The 27032-nt window shown below is 46.6% G+C and overlaps 1 protein-coding gene across 1 annotated transcript; it reads left to right on the top strand.

Moving 5' to 3' along the window:
* Positions 1–2911: 2911 nt before the first annotated feature.
* On the top strand, positions 2912–26365 carry LOC142908904 (protocadherin-10-like). Its single transcript, XM_076059559.1, has 3 exons — positions 2912–2982; positions 10422–13014; positions 22771–26365. Exon 2 carries the CDS (start codon positions 10499–10501, stop codon positions 11945–11947), a length of 1449 nt encoding a protein of 482 aa, XP_075915674.1. The 5' UTR covers positions 2912–2982; positions 10422–10498; the 3' UTR covers positions 11948–13014; positions 22771–26365.
* Positions 26366–27032: the final 667 nt, after the last annotated feature.

Below are 27032 nucleotides of genomic sequence, written 5' to 3'. Positions count from 1 at the left end.
TTAAAACATTTCATTTAACGTAGGTATAAAATAAAATTAATTTAAATAAATGTAATTAATTTAAAAATTAAATTAAACGTAGGTATTAAATAAAATAAATGTAATTTAAACAAAATAAATTTATTTTAAAATTCAATTTAATTTAACGTAGGTATAAAATAAATTTTAATTAAATTAAACGTAGGTATACAATAAAATAAATGTAATTTAAAATAAATAAATTTAAATTATAAAAAAATACTCATTCATTTAGAAAAAAAATACGCAAGTATAAAATAAATTGTAATAAAAATGAATTCTTTTTTTCAATAAAATGTAGGTATAAAATAAAATTAAATCATAAATTAAATTGATTTTATTTTCTACCGAAAGAAGCAAAGAGTGTGGACCCACGTCAAATCAAGGCTGTCCTAGTAGTCTAGGCAAGGCCTCAGGGTGTACCGGGCCTTTCACAACAACAGCCGCAGCAGCAGCAACAACGGTTCTCTTGAGAAAATGCTTTAAAAAAAAAAGTCAACGTAGCTTACCTTGACACTCGCGAACTTTAATGATTAAAATAATTAAAACAAAACTAAACACTCACACACACATGGGCGCGCGCTGTTCAGCGTGTAGGGCATTAAAAATGGTAGCGTCCTCCCGCGATCTGATTGGTCGCCGCGTGCCAAAGTGGGGAGGGGGGAGGGCCAGGGATCCGATTGGTCGAGAGGCAAACCTGGGAGCGTCTCCGGCGATGGTGCGCAGCGATTGGTCAACGGTTGTCCTATGCTAATTTTGGTATGCTACTTAATTTTAATCTGTATGCTAATGCTCAAGAGAGGGGCTAGGAGAGAGAGAGAGCCAGAGGGAGAGAGAGAAACTCGCCATCATTCACTACGCACCGTGACGACTTCCCCGGGGGCTCGCTGTGTAGACGATGCTGCTTTTCGCCCCCCCCCCCCGTTAAGTCGCCCTCCCAACGTGGACGTGTTTGAGTGAAACATCGAGGACGTTCGCCTTTGACCTGCGCGACGACCCCTTCAAAGCCATCCCCAAGGAGCCAGCGAGCGGAGTTCGTCTCCCAAGTGCACGCGTCTCCGTCGAGAACGAACGGGGTAAGATTCTGTTACTGGTAGGAACGAAGTTGTAAACTGAGTGTACCAGCCTGCAATAGATTAATGTGTCCGTCCGTCCCCTTTCAATACTTTAACGAAGTGAAATCTCGTGCTGTTGGGTGTAAAATCAGCAATAGACAGCGCAGAGACTTGTCCTACCAGCCCACCCTGCAGGGACCTGTTTAATGTATTTGGTGATAATGACACTGTGGGCCATGCGGCTCTTCACTCGGGTGGTGTAACCGCAACAAAACACTTCCTGTTCGTGTGTCCGCGAGATCGGTGCTGGGATTCACCCCCCCCACCCCAGGTCGACTCAAACCGGTGGTGAGGTTTTGTCAACAATTTAATTTGCTACATTAATTTAATTCCTAAATGCTTTTACAACCGGCTTGTTTGTCCGTCGTCCTGGGACGGAGGCGGTAAATATTTACGCAAAGATTGAACAAGGTATGAACAATGTATGAGCAATGTCTGATTACATTGCGTGTACATTTAATGGCGGTGAATCTTGCACTAAAGTATGTCAAACACTTGGCTGCGTTTCACTGTGGCACTGTATTTATTAATGGCAGTCGAGCATGTCATCTCTAGCAACTTTGATATAAGGTTATTCCGAAACGTGTTCATTATGTAATCAATGTGTGTGTATGTGGCCCAACACATGCCTCCCTGTGTTACTACTCAGTACAGCACGGTCTTCACAGCCAACTTTATCTCGTACAGATGTTTTAGCCACTCGGCATTGTCGGATATGAACATGAAAAGTAATATTTAAAATAACTTTTTTACAACACGCTTTAATGAAACGTACCGTGCTAGTGATGGAAGAACTCCAGGAAGTGGCCCAGAAGCTTGCCACGACGTAAGGGGCCGTGGTGATTTGCAGCCAACGTCAGTGGAGCGTGGACAATCAAACCCAAGCGGAACCATAACACGTAAAAAAATAATGTTAAAAAATATATATTTTATTGTTAATGATATAATATCGTATTGCCATCAGTATGACATAAGTATACCGAGTTTGCAGTCGATACCACATTGGGAAGTGGGTAAAAATTGAGTTATAATATTTGAGGATACAACAGACAGAGTGAGTTCATAAAAAGCGTGTAATAATAAGTAATTAAAAAAAAACTTTATCAAAAACACGATTTTATTAAATGTACCTGTGGGGGCTGATTTCCCCCCCCCCTCATCCCCCCCCCTCATCCCCCCCTCTCATCCCCCCCCTCATTCCCCCCCCTCATCCCCCCCCTCATTTCCCCCCCTCATCCCCCCCTCATTCCCCCCCCCTCATCCCCCCCTCATCCCCCCTCCCTCATCCCCCCCCTCATCCCCCCCCCCTCATCCCCCCCTCATCCCCCCCCTCATCCCCGCGAGCGGGTGGGGCGCTACGTCCCCCCCCCTCCACCCCCTGCGCGTTTGCGTCTCGCGGGCCCCCCCCGACCGGGTGACCCCCCCCACCCCCCACCAGCGCCCTCTCTGACTGACAGCTGGCGGCTGGCAGACACCGCCTAGGGGTTAATTTGGCGCGCGCCTTCCACCACCCCCTCACTCAGTGGCTAAGCCCCGCCTCCGGCCACGCCCTCTGGTGGAACCTTCGAGCAGGTTCCCGGAGCATCTTGGCTAGCCCCTCCTGTTGCCTTTGCCTCAGATACGCCCCCTTCCCCTGATTGGCTGTTACCTCTGTGGCTGTACCCATGATGTCACTTTGTCATGTTACGTGCCCACGGGTGGGGTGGGGGAGGGGCAGTCACGTGCCCACGGGTGGGGTGGGGGAGGGGCAGTCACGTGCCCACGGGTGGGGTGGGGGAGGGGCAGTCACGTGCCCACGGGTGGGGGAGTTTGGTGGTGGTGGTGAGGAGCAGAGAAGCAGCGAGTTGAGGTGCGGAGTGAGAGCGATGATGTTGATGCTACTGATGATGATGTTGATGCTACTGATGATGATGTTGATGCTACTGATGATGATGTTGATGCTACTGATGATGATGTTGATGCTACTGATGATGATGTTGATGCTACTGATGATGATGCTACTGATGATGATGCTACTGATGATGATGCTACTGATGATGATGTTGATGCTACTGATGATGATGTTGATGCTACTGATGATGATGTTGATGCTACTGATGATGGTGTTGATGCTACTGATGATGTTGATGCTACTGATGATGTTGATGCTACTGATGATGATGTTGATGCTACTGATGATGTTGATGCTACTGATGATGCTGCTGTTACTGATGTTGATGCTGCTACTGATGATGATGTTGATGCTACTGATAATGATGTTGATGCTACTGATGATGATGTTGATGCTACTGGTGATGATGTTGATGCTACTGATGATGATGTTGATGCTACTGATGATGATGTTGATGCTACTGATGATGATGTTGATGCTACTGATGATGATGCTACTGATGATGATGCTGATGCTACTGATGATGATGCTACTGATGATGATGTTGATGCTACTGATGATGATGTTGATGTTACTGATGATGATGTTGATGCTACTGATGATGATGTTGATGCTACTGATGATGATGTTGATGCTACTGATGATGATGTTGATGCTACTGATGATGATGTTGATGCTACTGATGATGATGCTACTGATGATGATGCTGATGCTACTGATGATGATGCTACTGATGATGATGTTGATGCTACTGATGATGATGTTGATGTTACTGATGATGATGTTGATGCTACTGATGATGATGTTGATGCTACTGATGATGATGTTGATGCTACTGATGATGATGTTGATGCTACTGATGATGATGTTGATGCTACTGACGATGATGATGATGCTACTGATGATGGTGTTGATGCTACTAATGATGTTGATGCTACTGATGATGATGCTGCTGTTACTGATGTTGATGCTGCTACTGCTGCTACTGATGATGATGCTGCTGCTGATGCTGCTGCCTGCTATGATGACAACAGTACATACTGTGGTACCTGCTATGATGACAGCAGTACATACTGTGGTACCTGCTATGATGACAGCAGTACATACTGTGGTACCTGCTATGATGACAGCAGTACATACTGTGGTGGTTTTACCAGCTATGATGACAGCATTACATACTGTGGTGGTACCTGCTATGATAACAGCAGTACATACTGTGGCGGTGGTACCTGCTATGAAGACAGCAGTACATGCTGACGTTATGTATCTTAATTGTGAAAGGTAAATTTGTGAATGTGTGTGTCTGTTCGAAATGTTAAGCATACTTGGCGACATGCAAGCAAGTGTGATAAACTAATTTAAAGTTTTTTAATTAAGTTACTTTTCACAATAATAATGCCTGCGTCTAAGTCCATGTGCGTGTGTGTGGGTCAATGTGTGTGTGTGAGTCTGTGTGTCAGAGTCGATGTGTTTGTGTCAGCCGGTGTGTGTGTATGTTAGTCGCTGTGTGTGCATCGTTCCATGTCAGTCAGTGTAAGTACATTTCTTTCTGTGTGTGTTTTTTGCTCAATGTGTGTGTGTGAGTCCATGCGTGTGTGTCTGTACGTGTGTGTGTGTGTACATCCATGTGTGTGTGTCAGTCGATGTGTGTATGCCAATGTGTCTATGTGTGACAGTCCATGTGTGTATGTGCGTCGATATGTCTGTGTGTGTAAGTTCGTATGTCTGTGTGTGTGAGAGTCTTATGTATGTGTGAGTCTATGTGTGAGTCGGTGTGTGTGTGAGTTGATGTGTCTGTATGTGTCTGTCCATGTTCGTGTGTTAGTCGCTGTGTGTGCGTGGTTTCCATGTTAGTGAGTGTAAGTCCATTTCTTTGTGTGCCTGTAGGTCCATATGTGCGTGTTAGTCCATGTGTGTGTGCTTTATTGACCTGCTCAACGCCTATGATACCATCAGTAGGCCTGGGCTCAGGGTTGTTTTTCGTGCTTTCGGAATCCCTGACTCTCTGCTCACGATCATTAAGGACCTTCATGATGGTGAGCGGGCCCGGGTAAAACTACGTGGCCGGGAGTCAGAGCCATTCCCTGTACACCTTGGGGTGCGACAGGGATGTCCTCTGGCTCCCACAGTATTTAACATCTATTTTGACCACGTAGTTCGTGAAGCCTTCAATAGCTGTACTGGAGGAATTTCCATCTGGGTACAGATACAATGGGAGGCTGATTGATGCCCGGGTGCGGTCAAGGGATGGCTCCCTATTGCTCAACCACGTTATGTATGCTGATGATCTGGTAATTAATGCTCACCCAGAAGAGGAGTTGGACGCGCTGCTGCTGAACCTGGAGCTTGCCACTAAGACGTGGGGCCTTACCATCAGCCCCACCAAAACTAAGCACCTGCCTGGGTATTTTGTACCATCGGAAAATCCACCCCCACAACTCACAATTGCTGATGGCCCAATTGTGGAGAGAGTGCAGAGTTTCCCATACCTGACCAATGTGCTCATGACCGGCTCCGGTATAACACCAGAGGTCTCACTCCGAATCAGTCGAGCGGCATTATCTTTTCATCGGCTGCGTAACACTGTGTGTAAGCTACCTGGTCTCTCGCTCTGCACAAAGCTCCACGTTTTCTCGCCCACGATCATTCCCTCCCTTCTCTACGCTTGCGAAACTTGTATCCCCCTAATGCAACATCTTTACCGGCTAGAAACATTTAGGCTGGCCTGCTAACAATCCATCTTGGGTTTAACCATATCTGTGTGTGTGCGTCTAAGTCCATGTGTCTCTATGTGTGTGGGTCGACGTCTGTGTGTAAGTCCATGTGTGTGTTTGCCAATCTCCGGGTCCGGGGAAATCGTGAAACATCCCTAAGGGGGTCCTCGGGTAAAAACCCATCGCACACGGGCCCCCCCTCCCCTCGAGACCCTACGGGCGTGTATGCGAGTGTTTAGTGGGGCGTGCATGCGGTCGTTCGTGGGGGGGTGCGAGCAGAGGGTAGCGCCGGCCGAGTTGCTCCGCTGCGGTGGCACCACATACCCTACTAGTAATGGCAGAACTCCACAACTCCAGGAAGTGGCTCCGAAGCTCGCCATAACGTCAGAGGCCATGGTCATTTACAGCCAACGTCAGTTGAGCGTGGACAATTAGACCCAAGCGAAACATAACATAAAAAATAATGTTTTAAAATATATATTTTTTTCTTTTTAATGATAGAATATAGTATTGTCATCAGTATGACATACGTATACCAATTTTGCAGTCGATACCACATTGGGAAGTGGGTTAACATTTAGTTACAAGATTTGAGCATTTGACAACAACAACAGTGAGTTAATAGAAAGCGTGTTAAAAGATTATTTAAAAATATGTTTTTTTACTTTTTATTATATAAAATAGTATTGTCATCAGTAAGACAAGTATACGAAGTTTTCAGTCGATACCACATTGGGAAGTGAGTCAAATTGAGTTACAAGATTTGAGGATACGACAACAACAACAGACAGATTGAGTTAAATAAAAGCGTGTAATAATAAAAAGGACACTCCGTCTTGCGACAATAAGACGCCTTATTAAAGTCATTGGGGACTGAGGAGCGGAGGGGGGAGAGGAGAAGTTGGGGGGGGGCGTGGGTTTTCCATAGGTCTTCATTTGAATTCTGACCACACGCTTCAACAAAACACAGATGCCTTATCAACGCCTTTGAGAATTCAGCTAAGCATGCCAATATTGCGTGTGGTCCTGGGGCGTTTCGTTTACTTTCTATTCACATCTTAAATGCCAGGAATGAATGAGACACGAGGAACGAAATGGAAAGGAACCCTGAGATGAAATGCGAAAGGGAGTCCGAGACATCATAAAAATCTGTGGTGCTCTATTATTGATAAGGCCAGGATTACATCTATCATGAAAATTGATTGCTTTGGTCTGATTTCCAGTTGGGATAATTTCACACTTTTTTTTGGTCCTTTGCTACTCCTGCCAAAAAAAAATACCCGACGGAGGCCAACCTCCATGGGCTTTGGTAAAAGTACGAAGCCGCTGCCTGCTGCTCAGTGAGCCAAGCCAGCAATCTCGCGGCCGGATTAGCGCGCCCGAGTATTTTTATTCGGCATTCTGTAGCGCGCGCGTGGTTGTAGCACACTGCACGTGATGCCCCCCATGGGGACTTGGCACAGCGCTATTCCCACTAACACGCGTTCACACAACCATTTAACTTACGGCAAGGGAAACCTCGCGCTGTAATGTGCCTCAGCCCATCCATACGCCTCGTGCGCTTTTCGGGCACATGCTTTTGTGATTATTTGTTACTTCTGATCTTATAGATGTTGTTGGGTCAACTTAAGATGCACTCCAGAACAGCATCATGCCGCCTCTTGGTGGCATAACCTAATTACTTCTATTTCCAGCGTGCACTGTGTTTAATTAGCGTCCAGGTGGTGGGTAAGATACTGTTAGTTTCACGGTTCATTTTATGTCCTCGCAGTTTAATAATTGCGCCAGACCCATCCTCCCCTCCTTGTTTCTGGTTATTATTTCTTGGACCGAACGAGAGCGCTTTATTGCAGACACCTACAGAGCGCTGCGCCCCGTATGAAGATGCGATTTCGAATAAAAAACAAAGAGGGGTGGACCGTCCGTTATCTTCATCACGCGCACAGAAATGCACGGGTCGGTGTTGGGATCTAATATTTCTCCCATTGATCTCGCATTTACAGAATATCTTGCAAAACCCAACAACACCTGTCAGCGAGCCTGTGGATAATGACTAATTTAATAGTGTTCCAACGGGCTGCAGTCTGTCCATTGGCAGCGTTATGACCACTGTCACATCGTATTGCCACTTTCTAAACGTTTTCAGTTCAGTACAACGTTGCATATCCGACTGGCGTATATCTTCCTCCCGAACACAATTCACCGCCCGCACTCAGCAGCGGTACGTTGTGCACGGTGTAAGTGTGACTTTAAATAGATGTTCGCATATCTGATTCTTTCACCTCATCCGCATATATACCTTAAGTTCCAAATGAGCAGATACGCGACGTTGTACTGTGTTTTAAATATCACGGTTTAAGTGTTGGGTAATGCTAGGTGTACTAGCTATGGTGTTTAATGCAGTACAAATAGCTGCCATGGCTACAGCCTGATGTAAATATCAGTAATTGTCAATTACCTGCAGACTGATATATATGTAATGAGCGACTTCCACGACACGTCGTATAGAGGGTACTTCTTATTTATTTCTCACACTGGGCACAACACCGGTTCTTCCTCTCACTGAATGTAACACGAGGCAGTAACACCTCTACTGGCCACACGCACAGCCGATCACTCGGCGTGGTCCCCTCGCCCTTCACTCGTCACCGCCGCTGGCTGGCGGTGTGACGACGACGGCGATGGAACCCACGCAGGAGATCTTCCACGTGGTCGGACGACGGAGAGCGATGTCGGTGAACAGCGACGCAGCAAGGACCCAGGACCCCACACGAGCCCCGAGCTCCGGGTCCGCTCCCCCTTATATACCCCCAGGAGTGGCTAAGCCCCGCCTCCGGCCACGCCCTCTCGTGGAACCTTCGAGCAGGTTCCCGGAGCATCTCGGCTAACCCCTCCTGTTACCTTTGCCTCAGATACGCCTCCTTCCCCGATTGGCTGTTACCTCTGTGGCTGTACCCGTGAAACCCTTGCAATGCCAGAAGGTGTCACTTTGTCATGTCAGTAGACGTAACCCTGACATTACATCTATATTAGAGCAATTAACTAGATTGTTGCTGCAAGGGGTGCACTAATAAGTACGTAGCTCAATATGGCTTTTATCAGCCCCTCTTTAGCCACTGTTTGTTTTTTATGCCCCCTATTCAGCTGACGTAGTGATGCCAGACACATTATCTGATACACGAGCCCGTTTACGAAACAGATTTTCCTACGATGAATGTTGTGTCGGCCACCGTGTCTCTGGCCGATGTAACCCCCCCCCCCTCCCGAGTGTGAGAGTGTATACCGAAGAGCGCTCGTGCTACGTGCAATGCACGACCACTCCATTCCACCATTTCCATTCCTCCGCTCTAGCAATGAATGCAAATTTTGGCTGATGGTTTTTTTATCTAGATTTGAAGTTTTCGTGACTGCAGGGATCCATACTCTTTGTTTTTTTTGGTAAAGTCATCACGTAGTGTGTAGAAAATACAATCAATTAAACCACATGACGTTTCGATCGCAACACAAGCGACCGTCATCAGGTGGAACAGAGGAACAGATACAGCAGGAGAACTGCTGACATAAGAGAAAGAGCTGCTGCTGCAACAAGAGTTTATATCGGATTTTGGTGGGCTCAACCCAAAGGTAAGTGGGCAGAGCTAGAGAAGGAATTTGTATGTAAATGTGAGAGATTAGCGTGTCATTGTGAGAAGGTCCCCAGCCACCGGAGGTGGAGGGGATCCTGTGCCTGGGCTGCCTCACAGACATTTAGCCTGGTGATGTACTCGGAGAGTCGGAAATAACAGCTGAAACAGGCAGGTAGGATGGAAACATAACTGTCAGTTAAGACTTTACTTGGTTAATAACATCCTTACAATGATTGCTCAGTTTGTATCCATCTTCCCGGTTGAAGTTATGTCTATGGATGGCTTCATGAACATGTTTTTTTGTTGTTGGTCACGCTGCTTAAGTGTAACAATGGCTTTGGCCATGACAAGCTGGAGGGGAGTCTGACATACTCATGAGTAGGGCATGATGGCAAGAAAACAACGGCCTTTGCAACGCGCATACGTTTGCCTAAATATCCCTCACACTTGTCACTGCTTGGAACAACCACGACGCTATTCGGGGGGGGTGGCAACATTTTACGATGCTCCGCATTAGCCCGTAGTGTAAAACGTTGGCGTATTACGGCGATCCGTACGTGGCATGACCACACGTGACCGCGCGCCCACCACCAATGTTCCACCGTTTGACTTCACATCGTCGAGAGCCCGCGGAAGTGAACGGAGAGCGGCTCCATGGATAATGCACAGGAGATTTGGCCGTGCTCACCTCCGATGAGCCCTGCGGTGCAAGTTGGGATAAACAATGCATCCCTGATTGGAGGGGGCTCTCGCGGCGGCGGCTGCAGCGAGGTGTCGCACAAACGCGGTCGCAGATTGCACCTGCGGTTTGCGAGCTTCGAATCGTGTGAATGGCACGCAATGTTTCAGACACTGTTAATAGCTATTGATTATGCATTATTAATTTTTACATTTTCACGTCAAAATTTCATTTACACAACTGAAAATGTCTTAATTAAAAACCACAATTCACAGTTTTTTTTCTCCCAGAACCTGTATCCCCATGTCATTTTGATTAATCATGCCTTATTCCTGCTCGACCCTCCCCCTTTATCTCCCTGCAATTCTGATTCCTCAGCCAGCGCTGTCCACGCACGCAGCTCGGCGGTCGATCTTCACCGCGCGTCATGCCCCGGCTCGCCCTGCCCCAGCAAAATGGATCCTCTCCGCGTTGCCCTCCTTTGCCTGTGCTGCCTGCGCTGCGCCGTCACCGCCACCGCCGCCCAGGCCTCCGTCCTCTCGTCGGCCCTGCGCTACTCGGTCCGCGAAGAGGAGCCGCCGGGGACGCTCGTGGGGAACCTGGCCCGCGACCTGGGCCTCACCGCCGCGCAACTGCACACCCGTGGATTCCGAGTGCTGCAGGGCACCAACGCCTCCGACTACCTCGTCGTGAGCGCCGACAGCGGCGAGGTGCGGGTGCGCGGGCGCCTCGACCGCGAGGCCGTGTGCCATCGGGCGACCGGCGACTCGGGCTGCGCCCTACTGCTCGGGGCCGTCCTGGACCGGCCCACGGAGCTGGCGAGCGTCCGCGTCGACGTGCTGGACGTCAACGACCACGCGCCGCGCTTCCCGGCCGAGAGCGCCCTCCTCGAGATCACCGAGAGCGCCGCGGCCGGCACGCGGTTCACGCTGGATGGCGCCCACGATCCGGACGCGGGTGCCAATGCGCTGCGGCGCTACGCGATGGAGCCCGACGACGGCGCCTTCGCCCTCGACGTGCACCCGGCGGGCGGCGGCGGCGCCTTCGCCCCCGTGCTGGTGGTGCGCCGCACACTGGACCGCGAGCGCCAGGCCGTGCACACGTACGTACTCACCGCGCTCGACGGGGGCCACCCGCCGCTGACCGGCACCACCCTGCTGACCGTGCGCGTCCTCGACTCCAACGACAACGCGCCCGCGTTCGACCGGCCCGTGTACCGGGCGCGCGTGCCCGAGAACGCGCCCGTGGGCACGCCCGTCGTGCAGCTCAACGCGTCGGACCCTGACGAGGGCGCCAACGGGGAGGTGGTGTACACGCTGTGGGCGCACGAGGCACCGCGCGTGAGCGACCTCTTCGCGGTGGACTCGCGCTCGGGCCGCGTCACGCTCGAGGGCGCCCTCGACTACGAGGAGGCCAACGTCTACGAGATCTACGTGCAGGCGCGCGACCGGGGGCCCAACTCCATCCCCGCATACAGCGAGGTGCTCGTGCGCATCCTCGACGTGAACGACAACGCGCCCGACGTGCAGGTGCTCGTCCTCGGCCAGGGCGGCGGCAGCGTCACGGACGACGCGGCCGTCGTCGGCGTGTCCGAGGGGGTGCCGCCCGGTGCCTTCGTGGCCTTCGTCCGCGTGAAGGACCGCGACTCTGGCCCCAACGGGCGCGTGAGTTGCACGCTCGAGAGCGCGTCGGCCGTGGGGTCCGGCGCGACGCTGCCCTTCGCCCTGCACGCCTCGGACGGGGGCGAGGTCTACGCGCTGGTGACGGCGACGCAGCTGGACCGCGAGGCGGCCGCCGAGTACAACCTGACGGCGGTGGCGTGGGACAACGGCGTGCCGCCGCTCGTGTCGGTCAAGACGTTCGCGGTGCGCGTCACGGACGAGAACGACAACGCGCCGCACTAATCCCGCTCCGCCTACGAGCTGCACGTGCCCGAGAACAACATCCCCGGCGCCTACGTGGGCTCGGTGAGCGCCAGCGACTCGGACGCGCAGCAGAACGCGCAGGTCGACTATTCCATCGTGGACTCGCAGATCGACGGCATGTTGGTGTTCGCCTACGTGTCCATCGAACCGGCGAGCGGCGCCCTCTACGCCCTCCGTGCCTTCGACCACGAGCGCACGCGCCGGCTAGAGTTCCGCGTGCAGGCGCGCGACAACGGCGCGCCGCCTCTGCGTGGCGAGGCGGCCGTGGCGCTCGTCATCGGCGACGTGAACGACAACGCGCCGGTGGTCATCGCGCCGCCGCTCGACGCCAACGGCACGGCCGACGTGTACGTGGCGCCGGGCGCCCGCGCCGGCACGCTCGTCACGCAGGTGCGCGCGTCCGACGACGACGGAAACGAAAACGCCCGACTGAGCTACGCCATCGTACGTGGCAACGACTGTGGCCTCTTCCGGATCGACGCCTCCGATGGGGTCGTGCGCACGGCGCGGGCGTTGCCCCACGAGCACGCGCGGCACGAGCTTGCCATCGCCGTGCGCGACGGGGGCGAGCCGGCCATCACCGCCACGGCCACGGTGCGCGTGCTCGTCACAGACGCGCACCCCGAGGGCCGGCTCCTGGGCAGCTCCGGCGACGATGTCGGTGGCAGCAGCGGCACCGGCGGGGGCGGCGCCTTCAAGACATCGTTCATCGTGATCGTGGCGCTGGGCGCAGTGTCGTGCGTCCTGAATGTGGCCATGGCGATGATCGTGCTGCACTGCAAGCGGGAGAACAAGGAGTTGCGCATCTACAACTGCCGCGCGGCCGACGAGTCCAGCGCGCGGCCAAGCCCGCGCAAGAACGACGTGATGCTGGTGCGTGACGAGCTCGAGGCGGCCGCCTGCAGCAAGGCGGGCTCCGATAGCGATCCGGCATCCGTCATCGCGCTCGACACCTACGAGTACCGGTCGTTCCTGCCCTCGGAGGCGGCGGACGCGCGTGCCGGTCTGACCTGCTGCTCGGCGGCTTCGCGCAGCCTGCCGCACAGGTAAACGATGTGAGACGCCCCCCTTTTTTAAGTTACCGCGCGGGCCCGGGGAGGCCTGCGAAGTAATCTCCGCTGAGTTTTCACTCCGTGACTGCCCTGGCAATAACTTAAGAAATATTGAAAATCAATCGTCCATCACGATTCATCATCTCCCCCCCTCCACCAAGTGTGCGTTACGCACAATGCAGCATGCACGGCGAGGGGGAAATACAAAAAAATTCTATACACATCTCCATAGACTGTCCACGTAATTAAATTTCAATCAAGTATAAAATATGTTGGGCCATAGTTGGCATTGTGTATGATTCATTGACTTTGCTGAAATTTCATCTCCATGCATTTTACTCCGGTTATCAATTATAATGTAATGGTGGTCGCATTTGTCGCTCGGACAGGCGAGGGTTGAGCAGCACGACACGGGGGGGGGGGGGGGGGGGATTCCCACGAGTCCGTGGGATCTGCTGGTGGCAGATGTTTAAGAGACTCAGAAGCGGATATAATGAGGCACATTAGAAGAATACGGATTGCCACAATTACGCAATACGAATCGTGCTGAGATCCGGGCACTCCTTTTGGCGAACTTAATATACGTTTAAAAAAAACACGAAACACGTGGTCCCAGCGAGGACCCATCTTCAAAGGTGGAGTATTTGTCGCGTTGGCCAATGGCCTGGCCGTTACCAAACCAGTCGGCGGAGACCATCACAGACGTGTTCCTTCATGGCTACGTATTAGACAAAGGCGCCCCTGAATGTCTCTTGACAGACCAAGGCAAAAAAATGTTCGTCGAAGCTGTTGAAGGAGGTTTGCGAGCATTTGGGTACCAAAAAGGTGGGTACGTCGCCTTATCACCCCCAGACGGATGGTATGGTAGAGAGGTTACGCAGAACCCTGACTTCGATGTTATGCCAACGTGTCAATGAAACACAATCCGACTGGTACACTTTCCAGGTGTGCTCGCAGCATACAGTTCCGCCCCGCATGCTTCTACTGGGTTTTCCACGTTCTTTTTGATGTATGGAAGGGAGCGTGACCCACCGATTGATGTGCAGTTAAAACCGCTGGAGAAGTGTACTAGGATATCGGACCCTAGCACATGGGTGAGAAGCCGGGCATGTGTGACGAGTGCGGCAAGACGTTTTTCTCGCGCTCGGCCTATAATTATATATATATTTTTCTATTCTGCTTGTGTGTTAATCTATGTATACCCCGGATATTTTAAAGATGGCAATTCTCCTGCTGTATATCATACTGCTGTCCCTCCCGGCCATATCTAGTGCCACACTCAACTCTACAAACGGCTACCCTCGTTACTTTGCGTCCATACTTGTTGCTCGATTTGCCACTACACCTGCAAATGAAACAGCTCATAGACACTTCTACACTCCATCATTGTATCCTTTTAAACCCTATCTTTGTCCCATTACTTCACCAGCACTCCTTTCAAACTTCATTCTGCTCTTAAAAATAACACCATCTGCGAGCTGCTGCTATTCGTCCAAGGTTCACCGCTCTTCATCCTTTCACGGAAAATACTTGTGCAAACTATTAATTCTACTTTTCTTATTTCTGGGTGGTATTGAGCTTCATCCTGGCCCAAATATAAAGAACTCGTATAATTCTGTAGATTTTTCTGGCAGGAAAGGTGTTGGTGTTCTACATGTCAACATCAGAGGGCTTGTGATTGAATTAAGTCAACTAAAACTAGAAGTGGCAGATCTTTACCTGGACATTTTTTGCCTAACAGAAACATTTCTCACTCCTACCATCAATGACTAGCAGATTACGATTGAACTACAACCTTTTTCGGCTTTACTGAGTATCTAAAGGAGGTGGAATTGGCATCTATGTTCGTAATACTATTGCATGTTCACCAGCTCACTCCTTGTTTAAAAAATGTTGCTTTGAAGGTTTGGCTCTCAGAATAACTCTCCCAAATAATCAACAGATATTGGTAGTGTGCTGCTATAGACCGCCTAGTGGGAAGGATGTTGAAGCTGCATCGGCACTGAGAGAGCTTTTTGGGGGCCTGCCTAAAGGTGAAATAGTTTTAGTGGGTGATCTAAATTGGATTTGGCTAAACTCGCCAGCCATGGCCACAAATTTTACAGATGAATTTAACCTGTTTCAATTAATAAATGTCCCCACAAGACCCAACCTAAAAAATCCGGGACAGTCAACTCTGCTTGACATCCTATTGACAAATGCCCCTCACAATTTCGCACTGACTGGTGTTCTGGGTAATAACCTTAGTGATCGCTCCTTCATTTTTGGGGTGAGATCATCAAAGCCCCTGCTAAAATTGTTGAGAAGCACTCTTTGAGGCACTTCAGCACTCAGGCATTTACTAATGTGCTTTACTCGGATATTGACAAGGTCTGTGATATCCCCAACCTGACTACGGCTTGGGAGACTTTCAGGTACAGTGGTCCCTCGTTTATCGCGGGGGATACGTTCTAAAAATAACCCGCAATAGACGAAATCCGCGAAGTAATCAGCTTTATTTTTTACAATTATTATACATCTTTTAAGGCCGTAAAACCCCTAACCACACACTTTTAAACACTTTTCTCAGACAGGCATTAACATTTTCTCACATTTCTCTCTTATTTAAACACTCTCAAAGTTCAAACTTTCGCAGATTTAAAAAAATAAGTACAATATTAGTAAATGAAACCAAAGATCAAAACCTGTTTTCAAGCCCAAACATTTTTGTAAATCTGGCTAGCCGAACGCATTTTGTACTCCCTTAGCTAATCAGGACGCAGAACAGATGTGCGGTTCTCCCTTAGCCAATCAGGACGCCGAACACAATGCGCGTTCATACTGTACGCAGGAAAAAAAAGCATGCGAAATTTCACTAAAAAAATCTGCGAAACAGCGAGGCCGCGAAAGGTGAACCGCGTTATAGTGAGGGACAACTGTACACGTTTCTGCAAATTCTTAACAAACATGCTCCATTGGTTAGATTTAAAACTCAAGGCAACCGCCCACCATGATATTATCCTTTGATTACAAAGCTCATGAAAACTAGGGACAAGGCTTGGGCATGTGCTCAGAAAAGTAATTTGGTAAATGACTTGCTAGAATACAGGATTTTAAGGAATAGATGCATCAAAAAAGTACGGCATGGAAAAAATGCCTACTTTTCCTCCATTCTCCTGGAATCACATGGAAATGCCAGGATTTTTTGGAAAACATTCAAATGTATCGAAAAGGCATCCAAAACAGATAATCTGCCCGTTGAGCTTAACCAAAATGAGGAATATTTTTCAGTTCCCAAAAAAATAGTTGACAATTTTAACTTTGGTTTAACACGTAGGCTTTCGCGACCAATATCCATAATAAAGGTTTTTGGGTTAGATCGCGTTATTTATAAATGTGTCGTAACCCTCCACCACCCGACACGGCCAATCAGCAAAAAAGTGTCACGTTGACAAAAGACAAATAAAGACAAAAAAATAATTAGCCCACCGGTGTGTTGAAGAGTGAATCCACAACATTTACAGTTTCAGTACGACGTTTCGCTGGTAAATACATCCAGCATCATCGGGTAATTCGCCAGAATGGTAAAGCCCTCGCTTGCTCCCGGTTTTAAATAGAGCAGCAGGGTGACGTCATCATTTAACTCATATCAGGTGCAGTGATCAGAGGCGGAGGGTATTGTAATTATATAATCGATTAGTAATCAGTCAATGGTTATGATTAGTAATGAGTTGTAGATTAGTAATTAGTTGTAATGTGTGTTAGTGATTATATGCTATTTTAGTAATCCGTTAATTAGTATGTGTTTCCCCATAAGGAATTGTAATGTGCATTCATATTCTTAGCTCCCTCGGCAAAGCCACGCTGAAGGGAAACAGGAAAACAACAAATATATATTTTATTATTTTATTGCTTCCCCCCAACGCGACTCCACCAAAAGAGCCAAGAACATGAATTACTGCAGTCACGAAAGCTTTAAATTAAAATGTAATGTGTATTATTTAATAATACGCTTCCAGGCCGCACTAAGCCTGTAGCTGTCAGAGCGATTAAGGTTATTTTTATTCCTCTCAATTTCAATGGATTCTTTAATTAGTCTTTGCCAGTAATAATTAGTTTTACACAACACTGCAACATTATCAAAATCAATTGAGTGTCCTTGTTGACAAGCATGTTCTGCCACTGCCGACAGTTGTGTTTGAGATAATTTAATATTTCTCTGATGTTCTTTTAGTCTTACACTGATGTTACGCCCCGTCTGTCCAATATAGCATCTGCCACATAAACAATTAATCCAATATACACCTTCTGTTGATAATTCAGGTAATGCGTCTTTAGTGCAAGATACTAGTTTTTGAATTTTGTGTACTGTACCAAATCTTACTGTAATGTTTTGCTTTTGCAAAACACGGGCTAATTTGTCAGTTACTCTTGAGATATATGGAATTTTTATTGTTTTAACAATCTGATCGCTTTCAGCAGTATTGCTTTGCGATCGTGATTTGGCATTCAGTGCTGTTAATTTGAGCATTATTGTAGCCATTCTGTCGTGTTTGATCTCTCTCACTAGACTCTCACCATCTGACACTGTTTTAGCCCGATGTATGAGCGTCTTGATAAGAGAGGATTTCTGAGCTGGATGATGATGTGAATCTGCATTCAGATAGGCATCAGTGTGCGTTTGCTTTCTGTAAACGCTGTGTGTTATTTTACCATTTAGGCCATGTCCAAGCAAAATATCTAGGAATGGGAGTGTGTTATTCACCTCCATTTCCATGGTGAACTGGTTGGCCAGGTTTTGTGCATTGAGATGATTTAGAAAATCATTAAGTGTATCTTTACCATGTGGCCAGACAACCAAAGTGTCATCCACATATCTAAACCAAAAGGATGGTTTTAATGTGCTCGAGGCAAGTGCTCTTATTTCAAAGTGTTCATGTACAAATTTGCTATAGCAGGGAATAAAGGAGAGCCCATTGCTGCCCCTTCCTTTGGTTTAAAGAAATCCCCTCTCCATAAGAAGTAAGTGTTATTCAAACAATGGTCAGCAAGTTTCGGAATATCTTTTGGTAAACCGGTATTCTTTACTAGTGTATCAAGTAATTTAAGCGATTCGCTCACTGGAACCTTAGTGAATAGAGAAATCACATCAAAACTTACCAGAATATCATCAGGAGTAAGTTTAATATATCTAATCACATTCACAAGATGTTCTGAATTTTTTTTATGAATGAAGATGTCCTACCGATGTAGGGCTGTATTTGTTTGGTTATATATTTTGCTAATTGATATGTGGCAGAGCCAATTGTACTATGGGTCGTAATGGGATGCCGATTTTATGAATCTTTGGTAGCCCATAGAGTCTAGGTGGTTTTGAGGCCCTTGGATTAATTTGGTATTGCTCATTTTTAGGGATTAATGAATTTGCAATTATTGCAGTGGTCTTCATAAAATCGGCATCCCATTACGACCCATAGTCAGTACAATTGGCTCTGCCACATATCAATTAGCTTAAATTGCTTGATACACTAGTAAAGAATACCAGTTTACCAAAAGATATTCCGAAACTTGCTGACCATTGTTTAAATAACACTTACTTCTTATGGAGAGGGGATTTATTTAAACAAAAGGAAGGAGCAGCAATGGGCTCTCCTTTATCGCCTGCTATAGCAAATTTGTACATGGAAAACTTTGAAATAAGAGCACTTGCCTCGAGCACATTAAAACCATCCTTTTGGTTTAGATATGTGGATGACACTTTGGTTGTCTGGCCACTTGGTAAAGATACACTTAATGATTTTCTAAATCATCTCAATGCACAAAACCCGGCCAACCAGTTCACCATGGAAATGGAGGTGAATAACACACTCCCATTCCTAGATATTTTGCTTGGACATGGCCTAAACGGTAAAATAACACACAGCGTTTACAGAAAGCAAACGCACACTGATGCCTATCTGAATGCAGATTCACATCATCATCCAGCTCAGAAATCCTCTCTTATCAAGACGCTCATACATCGGGCTAAAACAGTGTCAGATGGTGAGAGTCTAGTGAGAGAGATCAAACACGACAGAATGGCTACAATAATGCTCAAATTAACAGCACTGAATGCCAAATCACGATCACAAAGCAATACTGCTGAAAGCGATCAGATTGTTAAAACAATAAAAATTCCATATATCTCAAGAGTAACTGACAAATTAGCCCGTGTTTTGCAAAAGCAAAACATTACAGTAAGATTTGGTACAGTACACAAAATTCAAAAACTAGTATCTTGCACTAAAGACGCATTACAGAAGGTGTATATCGGATTGTTTATGTGGCAGATGCTATATTGGACAGACGGGACGTAACATCAGTGTAAGACTAAAAGAACATCAGAGAAATATTAAATTATCTCAAACACAACTGTCGGCAGTGGCAGAACATGCTTGTCAACAAGGACACTCAATTGATTTTGATAATGTTGCAGTATTGTGTAAAACTAATTATTACTGGCAAAGACTAATTAGAGAATCCATTGAAATTGAGAGGAATAAAAATAACTTTAATCGCTCTGACAGCTACAGGCTTAGTGCGGCCTGGAAGCGTATTATTAAATAATACACATTACATTTTAATTTAAAGCTTTCGTGACTGCAGTAATTCATGTTCTTGGCTCTTTCGGTGGAGTCGCGTTGGGGGGAAGCAATAAAATAATAAAATATATATTTGTTGTTTTCTTGTTTCCCTTCAGCGTGGCTTTGCCGAGGGAGCTAAGAATATGAATGCACATTACAATTCCTTATGGGGAAACACATACTAATTAACGGATTACTAAAATAGCATATAATCACTAACACATTACAACTAATTACTAATCTACAACTCATTACTAATCATAACCATTGACTGATTACTAATCGATTATATAATTACAATACCCCCCTCCGCCTCTAATCACTGCACCTGATATGAGTTAAATGATGACGTCACCCTGCTGCTCTATTTAAAACCGGGAGCAAGCGAGGGCTTTACCATTCTGGCGAATTGCCCGATGATGCTGGATGTATTTACCAGCGAAACATCGTACTCAAACTGTAAATGTTGTGGATTCACTCTTCAACACACCGGTGGGCTAAAGTAGTGAATTATTTGTCTTTTGTCAACGTGACACTTTTTTTGCTGATTGGCCGTGTCGAGTGGTGGAGGGTTACGACACATTTATAAATAACGCGATCTAACTCAAAAACCTTTATTATGAATTTTAACCTTCATTTTTCTGAAGCTGGTAATCTTTTTGATAATGTATTGGGAGTCACCCCTGCTCATGCAAATTCTTACACCCCTGTCCAAACATTAAACAAATTTAGTTTCCAGCCAATCCACGAAAGTAATGTTCTGAAACAACTGTCCTACCTCAAAGGGTCCTCCTCTACCGGAGGAGATAGTTTTCCCGTCCTTGCTCTACTAACTGTTGGTCACCTAATATACAAACCTATAGCCCATGTTTTCAATCTGTCCATCAAAGAAGCATCAGTTCCTCTAGAATGGAAACATTCCTATGTCCGTCCACTTCACAAAGGGGGCCCTAAAGATGATCCCAATAACTACCGACTGATCTCAATTTTGTCCCCATTGATGAAATTTGTTGAAAAATTATTGAACTACCAAATTAGCAGTTTCCTGTCCACCAACAATCTACTACATCTAAAACAATCTGGGTTCCGAAAAAAATACAGCACCCCATCTGCTGCATTAGACTCTCTGAATCAAATTTACAGTAGCCTTGATCATAAGCAGTTCTGTGCCTGTCTTTTTCTTGACCCTGCCCAAAGCTTTTGATACAGTAAACCACAACACCCTGCTTAGTAAACTAAGTTGCCTCGGTTTTTCCGAAAACACAGTACAATGGTTAAAAAATTACCTCTTTTCTCGCACCCAAACTGTATTCACAGATCGTTGGAGGTCAAACAGTGTTAAGATAACAAAATGGGTTCCACAGGGTTCCATCCTCGGCCCCCTCTTGTTCTCTCTTTATGTCAATGACTTGGGCACTGACCTGGATCATTCCAGGATAAATCTTTTGCTGATGACACGATACTGATTACTGCTGGCCGCTCTCCAGATGACGTGATTGCTAAGCTCCAGGGTGATTTCAACAAACTACAACATCAGCGAGTTGCTCTTAAACTAGTCCTGAATTCCTCCAAAACCAAGGTGCTATGCTTCTCACTGGGACTAAAGCAGGAAGTTATTTTTCCCCAATTACATTCCTTAAATAATTATCAAATAGAGCAAGTCAAGATCTATAAGTATCTTGGGGTCATCCTGGATTCAAAACTGAATTTTGAAGATCACATTGATTATATTGGTAAAAAGACAAATAAAAATTGGTTTTCTGTATCAGCACAAGCACTGCTTCCCCCCAATGTTCCGTTTGGAAATGATAAAAGCTACCATACTGCCTCTACTTGACTACTGTGACATCGTGTATAAATCAGCCCCAAGTACTGTACTGAAGAAGCTTGATTCCATCTATCACTCGGCCTTAAGATTTGCATTGAACTGCCCATATAGGACTCACCACTGTGATCTCTACATTGGGTCAAACTTAACATCTCTTAATGTTCGACGACTTGTGCACCAGATCTTATTTATTCACGATGTACTTACAAAAAATCTGCAGACTACCTACTGGATCTCCTCTCTGTTTCAAAGAACAAATTTGACCTCAGGTCTTCGCTCATTTACCAGCTTCACGTTCCCTATTGCAGTACAAAAACCGGAGGAAGGGCCTTTGCTATTGATGCCCCCAGGGTCTGGAATGCTATTGCCAATAAACTGCAACTTGAATCACTACCTATGAGATCTTCACTCAAAACTGCTCTAGAGGAGTTGTACACCCCTAGCTGCCACTGCTATTCAGTGACCTAAAATATGGCTCTCGGGTTTGATGTTACATATTAATGTAGTTTATTGTTAAAAATTCGGTCACAGTCCCTATGATCACTGTTACATTGCATTTATGGCTTTTATTTTGGTGATTTCGAAAACGTTTTTTTGGTTTGGCCAAGTTTTTGTTTATTGTTGTACGGAGTTAGACTGATGGCCTTAATCTTAGTTGTCTTGTGGTTGTTATTGTTGTTGTTGTTTGACTTGCATCCCACTGGGATTTTTGCACACAGCGTTGGTGTACGGTGCTATTTCAGGAATATTTTGATGGTTTTTTTTCCTGGATTTTCTGTTTGCACAGTGACATAATCACTTTAAGATGTTTTCTTGTTCATGTTTTTGTTTTTTGTTTGTTGCGGTTGCACCCGATTCAAGAGCCGAATGGTTCACAGGGCTATACCAAATGGAACAAAAAAATGGAACCCCTTACGCCTTACCCTACAGCGATTAGATGAAGCTAGAGAGGCATCTGGGGGAACTCGGCCTTGCGACAGGCGGCCAACGAACGGCTCGTCAAGCCTCGCCAGTCCATTACCCTATGGACGCCAGGAGACAAGGCGTGGCTCCACTACCCCCACGTCCCGTTGGGTACCTCCCCGAATTACATGGCAGGGCCGGTCGAAGTGGTGGAGGTGCGGAGTCCGCAGTGCGTGCGGATTCAGTGTGGTCGCCGCGACTGGTTTGTGTACCTGTCGTGGCTAAAACGTTTTTTTCCGCCTGACGTTAGTCTTTTATCGCCACTTCCTGAGGGCCGGGTGTCTGGTCAGGCCGATGAGCTGGGGCGCACGTCGGCTGACGTCCTCCCTCAGGACAGTTTTATTGTTCCGCCCGCAGGGTCCAAGCGCCTAAAGGGGCCGACGTCACCGGTCAGACCGGCCCGGGGGGAACGGGGAAATCCGGAGCCACCATCGCCCGACCTCCTACCACATGAGGGTTCTTCGGCTCAGGAGGTGCTGGGCTCGTCGAGCCTTCTTCTGGCTGCTTCCGTAGCCGTCGGTGGACCCGCAACCTCCTCGCTTGACGGGCCGGCATCAAGGACTCAGGCAAAGACGGTTCGATTTAAATGACCATCCTCCGGCGTCGATGTGCACCTACACCCATGGTCCGCGACCGCGACTCGAGCCAGATGGGTCAATGGCTGACTCGGGCTCGTCTTGTGCTCGAGTGCGGTGTTTTATGTGCGGGGTGGCTCGTCCATTGTCAATAATTGCATCCAAGTTGTTTTTCTCTCTTCCTCCATCCCTTCTTCTCTCCTTGGTTCAAATTATTGGTTCTTCCTCGGTCGGGATTATTTGTTGTTTTTTTTTTATTTAAAGCTTTCGTGACTGCAGGGATTCATATTCTTGGTTCTTTCGGTAAAGTCACGTAGAAGGGAAACAATAAAAATATATTTTCGTCATATTTTTGTTTCCCTTCTACGTGACTTTACCGAAATAATAAAAATATATTTTATATTATATTTTTGTTTCCCTTCTACGTGACTTTACTGAAAGAACCAAGAATATGTTGTATTGTTCCCTTGTTGCATTCTAGGTTGGCGGCCCACACATTACATTGGTTTTATGTCGGTCAGCCAAGACGGCTGAGTTTCATAAGGGGGCGGGGGGGGGGGGTGATATAGAGACCTAAATGGCGTCTCTACGGCGTATATGCCGACTGCAACTACAAATGGTAATGGTGTGTGCACGTACCTCTCGAGGGAGCCGACGAAGACGTGGCGGAGAAGCAGGCCCCTACGGAGCAGGGTCCCGTCGCAGAGAGGGAGAGGGCATGTGCCAACTCAGGGGATTAAAGGGGGCCCGGAAACGGAGGCCCCGGAGGACATGTGATGCTGGCTCTGGTTCCGTCTCGAGAGACCGAAGTGGGGGCGTGGCCGGAGGTGCAGCGAGGCCACGTCTCTAGGACTGTATGTGCTTCATAGCACATAGGATGTTCTTATGCACTGTGCTAGTTGCGCACCACTGCCAACGAATGCTGTATCGCCAAATTATGATGCGAGTTACTTATTTGCCAGTCATAAAAAAACATTGGATGACAACGAGACATGACAATTATTAAAAAAGCCATCAACGACCACATGGGGGCCCACCTTGCGGGTGAGCCGTATTGCAGCTCAGTGGGGTTCGTTCCCGGTACGCAAGTTGAGCCGGATGGCTTTGCAGCCATTGCCATCATCATCATTGGATTAACCTATCAACCATGGACAGGAAGGTTTTATCCTAGCCAGGCGTGGTGGCCCATGCAAGCCTTTCAATTACATATACGACAATACGGCATGTAAACAAGTAATTTGGCGATACTGCTTCTACGTTGGCAGCGGTGCACAAGGACAACAGAAACTAAAACTCAATGCATTCATCAATATCACTGCAGCCTTAACAGAAAAAATATATGCCAGGCGACGTTTCGGGCAACGGCCCATATTCATATCACATCAAATGTGTTGATGGTTTAATTAAAAGTGGTTCGTCCGCAAGCAGGCGCACGCATCACTCGCCTGATGAACTTGGAAAGTTCCGCACGCGCAGCAGCAGCGTAACACTTGAAAGTCGACCATGCTGGTATCAATAACGAGCATGAACTTGTCAAGACACCAAACCGCGACAAGAGGCGATGTGGTGTAATTATAACGCTGATAACGACGCCGACGACGTTAACGCCCTGCCCGACGAAACTTTCCCGCCTTTGCTAAAGGGCCCAATGATGACGTCACGAAACGCGAGCGAGCAAAGACGTAATTTCGCCCGAAGGGAAATGACATCACGCGTGAGCTGTTGAGTGGAAGTAAGTCCAGGTGTAGAATTTTGACTTCATCATGACCGCGGTAAAATGCACCGATTGTACACTGATGTGATGATTCTTTTGCGTAGTGTATTATACAGGGTGTTTCAAAACGATGGACCCAATTTCAAAGCAGTATATTTCACGATGGCAACATTGTAATTGTAACATGTTGCCATCATGAAATATACTCCTTTGAAATTACAAACGGTTTAATGAGTTATCAAGTTTTACTAACCATTTTATAAATGCTCTATGTGCCCTCCACCTGCTGTAGGGACAACATCGAGACGATAGTTGAATTCGTCCCAAATGCCTCTCAAAGTGTCTTCTTCCACTGAAGTCACCGCTGCCGTGATTCTGTTAAGGGTCATCCATATTAGTCGCTAATGGTGGCACAAAAAGACGGTCTTTGACGTATCCCCACAAGAAAAAGTCGCAGGGTGTGATGTCTGGGGATCTTTGGGGCCAAGAGTGTAGCGCCAAGTCTTGGGGTCCCGTGCGACCTATCCAACACTGGAGGCAGTGTGTCTTGCAAATGACTGAGGCTAGGGGCTGTTTGTGCACTCGGAGAAGCGTCTAGCGGTAATCATTTGAACCTTTATGCCCCGCCCTTTCAAGCGGTAAGATTTTCTTTCATGGGGCCAGTTTCGTGGTTGCAGAGATATAGCGATTTCAAATCGGGAGAATTTTTTTTTTCGCACCCTGTATACTCTTTTTTTCGTCGACCAAGGAACCCATGTCTAAGAGAAAGTCCTAGACTCTAAACATCTGATAGTTGACCCTCTTTGGTTCCAACAAGGCTGATTCTGGCTGATGCGAGACTCAATGTCGAAACCGACCCAGAGTTTGCCTGGGTTTGAGCCAAATGCCCTCTGTATGACCGATGGGATGTTTAAATAAATACTTTCTTTTTTTATCTGGAGATGTTCTTCGAATAAAATTTTGATTTAAAGCTTTCGTGACTGCAGTAATTCATATTCTTAGTTCTTTCGGTAAAGTCACGTTAAAGGGAAACAACAAAATAATAAATTATATATAAAACAATAAAACAAATTCTCACGACGTTTCGACCATAACACAAACGGTCGTCTTCAGGTCTGTTGGTTTGCATAAATTTATTTTTTAACGGTGCATTTATTTATTTATAATAAAAAACGTTAGCGCCACGCGCAGCGATTTGGCAGTTTATTTAGGACTAGTCCATCTATATTCTGAAAAGAGGAGGGGGGAGACGAATTTTTTCGTTTTATATATAATTTATTATTTTGTTGTTTCCCTTTAACGTGACTTTACCGAAAGAACTAAGAATATGTTCTTCGAATGTTTCAGTTGAAATTTGACCCATGGCACTTTGATTTTCTGAGGCATTAAGTTGCACTTAAATGAAAGATTACTGTCATTTAACTGAACATATTTTTACGGTATTTTACTTGTTATTAAATTTTGTACTTTTTGATTGTTGAAAGGTTTTCTGTTTCCCAATAGCACCGATTTGCTAACTATTCATATACCAATTAAAAACTGGTCATCAGAAAACATAAAAAAATATAATTCTAATCAAGGCCCCATCATGTAGAATGCGGTATTCAACTTGTATTATCCCCTCTGTGACCCATGCTCTTTGAATAAAGGCCATTGCTTGAAATGTCGCATGTTACATTTTTTATTTTAAGACCACTTTTTGACGAATTCTTTTTTTATAATTGCTAACCATCGTATTTAGACATTTCTAGAGTGAGTGATAAGACACTTCTAGAGTGAGTGATAAGACACTTCTAGAGTGAGTGATAAGACACTTCTAGAGTGAGTGATAAGACACTTCTAGAGTGAGTGATAAGACACTTCTAGAGTGAGTGATAAGACACTTCTAGAGTGAGTGATAAGACACTTCTAGAGTGAGTGATAAGACACTTCTAGAGTGAGTGATAAGACACTTCTAGAGTGAGTGATAAGACACTTCTAGAGTTAGTGATAAGACACTTCTAGAGTGAGTGATAAGACACTTCTAGAGTGAGTGATAAGACACTTCTAGAGTGAGTGATAAGACACTTCTAGAGTGAGTGATAAGACACTTCTAGAGTGAGTGATAAGACACTTCTAAAGTGAGTGCTAAGACACTTCTAAAGTGAGTGCTAAGACACTTCTAGAGTGAGTGATAAGACACTTCTAGAGTGAGTGATAAGACACTTCTAGAGTGAGTGATAAGACACTTCTAGAGTTAGTGATAAGACACTTCTAGAGTGAGTGATAAGACACTTCTAGAGTGAGTGATAAGACACTTCTAGAGTGAGTGATAAGACACTTCTAGAGTG

This window comes from Petromyzon marinus, unplaced genomic scaffold (genome assembly GCF_048934315.1).
Source record: "Petromyzon marinus isolate PM22_M1 ecotype Great Lakes invasive population unplaced genomic scaffold, UKy_Petmar_22M1.pri1.0 PM_G_Scaffold_11, whole genome shotgun sequence".
Classification (NCBI taxonomy): Eukaryota; Metazoa; Chordata; class Hyperoartia; order Petromyzontiformes; family Petromyzontidae; genus Petromyzon; species Petromyzon marinus.
The sequence above is the reverse complement of the archived record's forward strand: the minus strand, read 5'-3'. Positions and strand labels throughout refer to the sequence as shown.

Bases quoted from the DNA above. Each gene is read 5' to 3' on its own strand.
- LOC142908904 (XM_076059559.1), top strand. From the start codon at position 10,499: ATGGATCCTCTCCGCGTTGCCCTCCTTTGCCTGTGCTGCCTGCGCTGC.